This window comes from Rhagoletis pomonella, unplaced genomic scaffold, assembly GCF_013731165.1.
Source record: "Rhagoletis pomonella isolate Grant_MI unplaced genomic scaffold, Rhpom_1.0 Rhpom_scaffold_00006, whole genome shotgun sequence".
NCBI lineage: Eukaryota > Metazoa > Arthropoda > Insecta > Diptera > Tephritidae > Rhagoletis > Rhagoletis pomonella.
In genome coordinates, this window is record NW_023458560.1 from 35,102,169 (window position 1) to 35,112,151 (window position 9,983).

At 34.6% G+C, this 9,983-nt stretch overlaps 1 protein-coding gene across 1 annotated transcript in view; it reads left to right on the forward strand.

Moving 5' to 3' along the window:
* Positions 1 to 33: 33 nt before the first annotated feature.
* Positions 34 to 9,983, forward strand: part of LOC118740636 (unconventional myosin-VIIa) — a 19,287-nt gene continuing 9,337 nt past the window's right edge. Inside the window, exons 1-4 of the mRNA XM_036472239.1 lie at positions 34 to 121; positions 7,364 to 7,630; positions 7,714 to 8,841; positions 9,826 to 9,967. Of these exons, the coding sequence (XP_036328132.1) occupies positions 98 to 121; positions 7,364 to 7,630; positions 7,714 to 8,841; positions 9,826 to 9,967 (1,561 nt within the window). The 5' untranslated portion in view covers positions 34 to 97. The remainder of the gene's footprint in view (positions 122 to 7,363; positions 7,631 to 7,713; positions 8,842 to 9,825; positions 9,968 to 9,983) is intronic.

Genomic DNA, 9,983 nt, shown 5'->3' on the forward strand with positions numbered 1-9,983 from the left:
AACCTTTAAACAGTCTATCGAGAGCATATACATACAGCCATATGCACATCAGCTTCTTCTGGTAACTATTGCTAATGAATAACGGAGAGCCTGCAAAATGACAAATTTTCAAAATGAGCTCGTAAGTATAATTTGGATTTGGTTATAAAAAAAATGTATATTTAAAGTTTTTATAAGGCCTATCGCTAGTAAAGAAATATTTTTAGCGTAAACTTATCTTTAAGTTGAGCTACGCAATGAGAAATACAGTTACTCACACAAATGACCACGTTTTGATTTTTTGTTTGTTTTAAATATGCACAATGTTTTTCAAGTTAAATTTTTGTGCTTTTCTATAAAAATATTGCCCAAACTTTAACAAAAACCATATGAATAAAAATTTCATACCTTATACAAAATTTGGGAAAGTTTAACTTTGCATAAAAATTTCAAAATTTTTAATCTGAATTACATACAATTTTAATCTAAAAAAGTGCAAGTTTCAAGCGGTTCAAAAATCGTCGCGCCGAGTTTTAGTATTTTTTTTGCTGACGATTATTGCACGTTTTTTAAAAATTACTTTTGGGCGGGACGAAGTCCACCGGGTCTGCTAGTTATATAAAATTTTGTCTCAATCCAACGTCATTCATAATGCTTATTTCGCAATTCGCTGCAATTTTTTGCTAAAATTATAAATGTCTTGCTTATTATTTACTATTTCAATACAAGCGGTATTTATGTCACTCGCTATCTATAGTATATTGATTGACACCTCATATAAAGTGCTGAATCATAAGTTTATATTAAATACCGTTTAGTGTTTTTTTTTAGCTTTTTAAGATCTATAACTTACTACTCTATTTGAAATTTTTTCTTTATTTTCATATAATTAACGTTTCCAAACAAGTATGTTGATTTTTTTAAAGTCCTTCTGGGAAGATTTTTTGATCCTTGGATAATTTTGGGATCGACATTGTTGCGGATGTGGGGCAGTGATACCTTCCCGCTAATAAAACCACAATGTGGCGTGCACTCGTAAAATACCTACTGGTAAAAAAAAAAAAATTTCCCCCCCCCCCCCCAAAAAAAATGTTTCGTTACTGGTCGCATGGGGTCAGCACTCAAAAAAAAATATTAAAATTTGTTATAGACATTTATTTTATCAGTAGCATACTGAGAGAAAAAATGTAATTTAATGGGGAAGCGGGTGCCAGCATCTGCCATGATGCACACCTCGGAAAGCATTTAGCTACCCACTGTCGCTAAGTGGTATTTTATAACTGAAATATTAAAAAGAGTGTGTGGCACCTGCCACAAGATTACACGTTCGCGGTTTACGCGAAACTTAGAGGGATATTTTACAATTTCATAGTTTTAAACAGCCTTACTCGCTTAAAAAATAGATAGCTATAGCAAAATAAGCACATAATTTTTTATATTTGCTTAAAAATTTGAGGTGAGACCCGCAGGTACAATAAGCTAGTATATACATTAGGGCGAAGTAATTTGTTCGGAGCGAAATTTTGGAAGAAAGTTATAGCAAATTCAAATTCTTTGATTAATTCTATGCAAAAATGGCGAACAAACTAAATATATACCAAAAAGTTCCAACCTCCCAATGTTCAAAAGAAAAAGCAGTATATTGTAACTTTTTTGGTCGAAATTGATTTTTCATTACACCGAAAAATTTTGAACATAATTTTCTATTTTCTAGGATTTGTGAAGTAGTTTCTTAAATATGAAGAAACAGACAAAATTTTGTAAATGAAAAATTAACTTCTATCAGAAATTATTATAATACACAGATTTTATTTTATTTTTTAATTGAGAGGATCAAACGTAATTTTTGATAATTTTTGAATCGAACGTAGAGTTCGAATATGCCATACGCTTTTTCGAAATTAAATTACTCCACTCTAATGTATATATTTTGTTACTGTAGTATTTTTGTTCTCTCTTATTATTCCAATTGGCTTTGTCAAAGGCATATTCCTTTCTAATATAACTGTATATGTTAACAGCCGATACTTGAAATGTTTGCTCTCTGTTTCATACATGTGCACATATGTAAATATGTATATTTTAACAACTTGTTTGCGAAGCGTTAATTGCATTCAATATTTATATTTAGATATAAAATGGTCAGTAAATACATATTGTTGTGCATAACATACTCGCGCTACATGCATTTCTAGTCACTTAAATGGGAAACCCGCTTAACTGCTGCTTACTGAAATATCTAACCCGCTTGATTTCCGAAGTTTCTTTTGCTCCCGTTACTAGTTTACTTATACTCTTTCACGTTTAATTATCTTACCTGTTTCAGAACCTCTAAAAAAAAAACTTTTTGCCGAGGCACCTTGGCGGATTTTACTGTAGTCACTAGAAATGTCTAAACGCCTAACTATGTAATCATATATTTCCTGTCATTAATTAATTGTTTAGTGGGTCCAGCATTTTTTTTATTAACTTCTTAAGGTACTTTTGATTAATGTGTTTTTGTACAACAATTGGCGCTACTAGCCACCTGATCGTCGATTAGAAAGAGGCATGACTTCATACCCATAAAAAAAAAACAAGCAAAAAGAAAAAGAAACACTGAACTGGTTGTTAATGTGAGCAGTGTAAATCACCAGTATTTTAAGCTATTAAGTATAAAGTTGCTTCGTAAGCATTTAGAAAAAAATTTTATTTATATGCATTTTAAATGTTGGCAACGCATTCGACGGTATCTCCTTTTGGAATCATTGTACACAGTGATATTGATTACCAGAGAACGGACTTCATGGAAGTTGCCTTTTTTCTGCTAAAAGACAATATTTAAAATTTTCACAAAATTTTAATATTAAAAATAAAAGCCCAATTTCGAAACTTGCGCTGCGGAAAATTAATTATACAAAAATTGCATGGTAAGCAAAATCTAAGTATTTTGAATAAAATTTAGAAGCGGCTTGCAGAGGCACACATAGAAACAGACCATAAAAAGTTTCCGTAGAGATATTTTTTTTTAAATATTCGTAATGTTTTTCATATTCCTTTTTTTTTAATTTGAATAAAAAGTTAGTCATTCTATAATATAAAGTGTTTAAATATAAATTTTTAATTTTAAAAAAATTTTCAAAATTTTCAGCAAAATTTCAAACTTTTTGTCAGAATTTTTAGATTTTTTTTTGGTATGCAGTTTTGGAGCCCATTCAATTTAAGTTGAATAATGTGCTGTAGGTTGAGTTGCTACAATGTACCGTTTATTTTTGATTTTTTCTGACCTTGTCACGTATTTGCTTTCATACAAAATATATAGTATGTAGTTAGGTTCGAAAAAAAAAATTGTATATGGAAAATATGGTCAACAGCGTCAGAAAAAAATTCTAAAAAATCTGAAAAAAATTTAAAAATTTTTTGATAATTTTTAAAATTTTAGTTAAAGTTTGAGACTTATGTTTGTCCTACAGTATGACCTATACTTTAATAAAACAAATGAACGAAAAATGAATACAAATTGTTTGACATAACTTTACTTAGAGTTTGCAAAGAATAATTATTTTTAAATTTCATAAATTCATATCTTAAAAACAATTTCTTGAAATATTCCAAATCTTTTAAGATCAGTTGTAGGTACTTAAAAAAAATTAAGCAAAATATTTTTTTTTTAAGTTTTTAAATTTACAGTTTTCAAAATCATGTATTTTTCCAATTTGTTTTTGTACATAACTTGTTTTTTTTGTAGCCCTAAATATCTCATTTAAAACGAAACCATAACCATTTTTATAACTTTAATTTTGAAATATTCAAATAAATAACTTGCAAAATCAAGAAAATTGTGAATTTTAGGTAGCAACACTCTTCCAAAATATTTTTCGAGGCGAGGATTTCTTTAGCTTCTTTCGTTTCCAACCTGTATTGTAATGTTTTATTTAATTTCCCATTTACTTGAACTGGAACTTTTTTAGCAGGTGGCAACCCTCTTCAAAAATATTTTATAAATGAAGCTAACTTAGAGCTCTCTCTCCTTTAATCCTCATAATAAAATATTCTAAATAAAGTTTTATTTGCTTGACATTCGTGTTAAAATATTTTAATTAAATTGATAATTAAATTGATTTAGAATATAGAATATATATAGGTGGCAACCCTATTCAAAAATATTTTCTAAATACAGCTTTCTTCGAATTGCTAAACAGAGGGTAGGCCTCTTAAAAAATACTTTCAATTCATTCATTTCATTTCAATTTCATTTCATTTGACTTGTTAGTTTTTTGATTTGGAATTTCTAAACAGGTGGCAACTTTCAAAAATATTTTCGCTTTATTCGTTTAACGTTTAACGAAATTGATATTGAATTTCTGAAAAGGTGGCAATTCCTTTCAAAAACAAGTATTTTCGAAATAAAGCTTTCTTGAACCTCTCTCTTTTGAAAAAGTAATAATAATAGATTGGTGCTTACACTATATGTTATTATTTGGCCGAGCTTCTCCTCCGACACAAACGGAGAGGGTCCTACAGTTTTATGCCGATGCTGACTCTGGACGGCAATTATATTTATTTTCTTGAGAAGCTGTTTTTCGTGGCGGAAGTACACTCGAAGGTATGCCATTGCCTGCCGAGGAGCGACCGCTTTTGAAACCATTTTTTTATTTCTTTTGTTTTGGATGTTGGTCGGAAACTGGGATCGAATAGCGCGCACTGCAACCCACTATACCACAGCGGCCGCTTCCCTTGATACCTAAAATATTTGATATAACTTACTAATAAATTGATTTTAACTATAAAAAAGGGTGGCAACTCTCTTCAAAAAATATCCGGCATGATAAGTATGGTTATAACTTATCTGCTTGCCAAATATTGAGTGATTGTCTGCGTACAATAGAAGAGGGAGGCATAATTAGGCGCAGCGGTTAGTACCGTTGAAGAGCTGGTATTCTTTCAAGTCCACTGAAATAGAAGTATAACCAGTTGGCTAGGCTAAGCTTAAACATCGCTAGAATTCGAGAAATAAGTGATGGTGAAATGAGCGTGATCTAGCGCCCGAGAGGGCTGGCAGTGTCATACTTAAAGCATAAACAGACGGCAGCGTTGATCCGGATCAACTCGGGAATTAATTGCAGTTGATTCTGATTAAGTCCGAGTTAATCCGGATCAACGCTGCCGTCAGTTTAAGCTTCTAGATAGTCATCCACGCTTTCAATTTCTTCCTCGTCCCGGCAGCTGCGGCAGTTTTTGGCCAGCAGGTCTATTTTCTAGCCTGCTTTCCTATTAAAAAGTGAAATTTTATAATTTCGGTCACTTGCCTTTGTACGGGAAGTTCTAGGCAAATGAGTGAGTCGGACTTTTTCCTGTCAAACTGGGTCAAATTTATCCGGTCGTTTGACACCGTATTTTAACTGTCTTCTCGTCTAAACGTGGTGCCCTCAATAAGAGAGGACGTCAGACCGGGCGGTTTCGTTCCTTACAAGCATGTCTGCCATGCAGTTACCTTGTACTATGTCGCTATGATCTGGCACCCACGCAATGTTGGTCAATTAATAGTACGTTGAAACGTGGTAACTGAATAGATTTAAGTGGGAAAATGAAGAGATTATTTGGTCTTTAGTGTGGTGTCTTAACAAAGCGCATATATGTGTTGCATATATCGAGGTCGAGTTTAGCAAGCTGGGAGTTGTACCAGCTGAGTGTACGGGTGAATTCATCTTCTCATCGTCCAGGCAAATGCGGCAACAGAGATCACATGAGATTTTTAGTTGAAACGAGCACTGATTGCGCGCATTTCATCATTGCGAATAAAATTTTGCAATTTAAAAAGTGTCTGAAAATTTAAAACTTCAATTAAACACTTGAAAGCGATTTGGTATCAAGATTTCTACAAATATATTTATATAAACCAGCGCTAATGGTCAAAGAACTTGCAGACTTAAAAGGCAGAAGCGGTGATAAAATCGGTTATCTAAAATATGTGAACGCAAACAAAAAAATCGCACTGATTTAAGGCAAAGAAAACATTTTTTTTTTCAAATAGATACTTTTTTGCCGCTTAGATTTTTAATTAGTTTGTCGGTGTCGTCGCCACATCGAGTAGTTCGCCAATCTTATCGCAACGTGCAAAATCTCAGCTTATTATCAGTCATTTTTATTTCCAATTTACTTGTTTCTTGTAACTGAATTCTTTTTGGTACTTCTATATACATATATATTTTATTATATAGCGAATGTGTTTTCAACAGTGTTTACTGATTTACGTTAAAATACTTACTTCGTTCGTTACACTATTTGCATACAATCTGCCAAGTGCAGATTACCGGCGCTGGCACCATGTTTGGCTTTGTGGCGCGGTTCGTACATACATACATATATTTATTTATAAAATTGCTAATGTGAAATTTGTTTACCTTTGCATGGGCTTGTTTAGTGTTCAAATATGTAAATACTCGTTTACTTCCACAACATCCTATTTTTGTTTTTGGTTTTTTTTTGGAAATTACGTAAATGCATGGCTTGGGCTTTAGGGTACTTTGTATTATGTACCAGTCATGCGTGCTTATTATCATATATATTTACCAACGCACCCCTCCTTACATTTGTATAGGCAAGCCTATTTGATAAAAAAATAAGCGCTTTGTGTTGTCAATTCGGCGGGCGCCAATTAAATGAAGATCCCTTTAATGGCAATTTAAGCTTTTCTTATCTAACCACGATGGTAATGCAGAAATTTTTGTTTAGATAATTATAAATGTTTACATATGTACATTAGGGTGGTCCAAAGATGCATGTAAAAAAAAGTAAAGTCGGAATTTTTATGCCCTGCGATAGTTCTATATCGAAAAAAAGTATATCCCTATTTTTTTAGTTTGAAATCAAAAAATATTTATAGGTCGCTCAAAGCGCTAAAAGTTTTGCATGTTATAAAAAATAAAAAATTATGTCTTCACCCACAAGGACATTAACTGATATCAAAAATTTGCTTTGATGCAGGAAATCCAATGTAAAGCTTATATTAAGCTTTTTTGCATCTATGAATAATAGCATTCGTATAAATGCACACACTCACTCACACATACATATGTATATGTGTAAACATACATATGTACATACACGCTCATGTCAGCACCCAACTAAAAAGTATAAACCCCCTTGGCGTATGAGCAACCACTCGTACCCGTCAAGTGCCTTTTGAGGTCTGCTTATTTGGTATAATTAACTCGAGTCTGTCAACTGATAAATCTGTCTGAAAAGCTAAAACAGAATATTTTTATGCAGACATGTGCAGGTACTCGTGAATGTAAATGTAAACCATTTTAAAAATACTCAAACGAACCTCACCTTTGCATAATTCAATCGATAATGAAGTGTTTATTTCTCTGCTCTTCTCATTTTAATCCTACTCAAATAGGGTGAATGTGTGTGGGTGAAGCAACAAAACGCCGACGACAACGAATTTGCGGTACCGTTTGGTGCACGAGTTATACGTACGGAGAAGGCACGTACCCTTATCGCCAATGACGAAGGTAAACAATTTTGGGTGCCGGCTGAGGATGTACTCAAAGCGATGCATATCACATCGCAGCAAGGCGTCGATGATATGATTACATTGGGCGATTTGCAGGAGTATGCGATTTTGAGGAATCTAGAGATGCGTTATGCAAAGCGGCTGATTTATGTGAGTAATGTTATACTACATAAAATATAATGAAAAAAATTAACTTTATTTTGTCATAACAAAAATATTTTATCTCCATTCAGACCTACACCGGTTCCATGCTGATTGCCATTAATCCCTACCAAAAGCTGCCAATTTACACAAATCGTGAGATCTCTCTGTATCGCGGCAAGAAGATTAGCGAGCTGCCACCCCACATATTCGCCATCAGCGACAATGCCTTCCAACAGATGAAGCGCGAACGCATGAATCAGTGCATTGTGATAAGCGGCGAGTCTGGCGCTGGGAAGACTGAGAGCACCAAGCTCATACTACAGTATTTGGCTGCCATTAGTGGCAAGCAATCGTGGATTGAGCAGCAGGTAATTGAGGCGAATCCAATTTTGGAGGCATTCGGCAATGCGAAGACAGTACGCAACGATAACTCATCACGCTTTGGCAAGTACATAGAGATACGCTTCACCGACGCTGGCGCAATACAGGGTGCGAAGATCGAGCAATATCTTTTGGAGAAATCGCGCATAGTAGCGCAGTCGCGCGATGAGCGCAACTATCACATTTTCTACTGCATGTTGGCCGGTCTGAGTAAGCCTGAGTTGACACGCTTGGAATTGTTGGAGACATCTCCAGACAAATACCACTATTTGGCGCAGGGCGGCTGCCATCGATTGGATGGCAAAAATGATGCGAAAGATTTCGCTGATATACGCGCTGCCATGAAAGTGCTCTCTTTCAGACCCGAAGAAGTTTGGAGCATACTTAGTCTCTTGGCTGCTATTCTGCATTTGGGTAATATGTCTTTTAAAGCAACAGTAGTACAAAATATGGACGCCACTGAGGCTGCGGATTTGCTAAATTTACAGCGTGTCGCCTCACTGTTAGGCGTTACAAAGCAAGCGCTTGCCAATGCGTTAATCCGCAAAACGATCTTCGTACATGGCGAGCGTGTAGTGACGAGTCTTTCACGCGAAATGACCCTCGAGGGTAGAGATGCGTTTGTGAAGTCACTGTACGGCGCGATTTTTGTACGCATCGTGCAGCGCATAAATGCAACAATAGACACGAAGGATAAGCTATCTAAAGAGTTGAATACTATTGGTGTGTTGGACATATTCGGTTTCGAGAATTTTGCGGATAACAGCTTTGAGCAGTTGTGCATTAATTATGCTAATGAAAATTTACAACAATTCTTTGTGCGGCATATTTTTAAGGTAAGTTGATTTAATATTCGAAAGAAATTTTGCAAATTTAATTTTTTATGTGTAAACATCTAAGCCCCGGTATGGGTAAACCTTGCGTTCACCCATCAGAAAATCTGTAATTGCTTCTTATATGTACGAATGATCATTCCAGACCATTTCGAGATTAGTGTAGGACCACATCGTGACTTGTTCGGCATCACTTCGTAACCGTTTCGGGACCTTTTCGAGACTACATCACGACCATTTCGGAACCTTTTTTATGACGATTTGAGGACCATTTTGTCACTAGTTCCGTACTATTTTCAGACAAGTTCAGAACCACTTAAGGATAATTTTGGGGCTAGTTCGGTATCATTTTGGGTCGAATTGGGAGCAATTACATGCCGATTCAAGACTTGTTCGAGATCACTTCGGGACAAGTTCAATGTTTTTCGACCGTTTCGGGCCCTATGCAGAACTATTACAGGACCATTTCGGACTAGCTCTGGATTTTTTCAGGAACATTTCAGCATTACTGCAGGACCGTTTCGGGACTAGTTCAGAACTATTTTAGTACAAGTTTTGTATTAGTTGTGATCATTTAGGGACTAATAAGCGACCATTTATAGACCGTTTCAAGACTTGTTCGGGAACATTTCGGCATAAGTTCACGACTTTTTCGACCATTTCGGAAATACTTCAGGACTATTTCAGGAATATTTCGGGGCTAGTTTGGGATAATTTTGGGATTATAAGGGAATTTTTCGGGGCCATCTCATCTCATCTCATCTCATCTCATCTCATCTCATCCCATCTCTATTTTAAGAACCAATACAGGACTACTTCCGTACAATCTTGGGGCTAATTCGGGATCATTAATTATACGCTGCCGCCCAATGGTAGACGGTTTTTTTATGAGAAGCTTTTCATATACATACATACATACTATAAACATGCATACATTGTATAAAATCTTCAATGCAATAATAAATTGTTCTAATTATTTTATTTTAGATGGAACAAGCTGAATATGAACAGGAAAGCATAAAATGGAAACATATTGATTTTAAGGATAATCAAGAAATATTGGACCTAATCGGCTTAAAATCCGTGAACATTATGTCCCTAATAGATGAAGAATCAAAATTTCCTAAAGGTATGTAAAAAAAAAA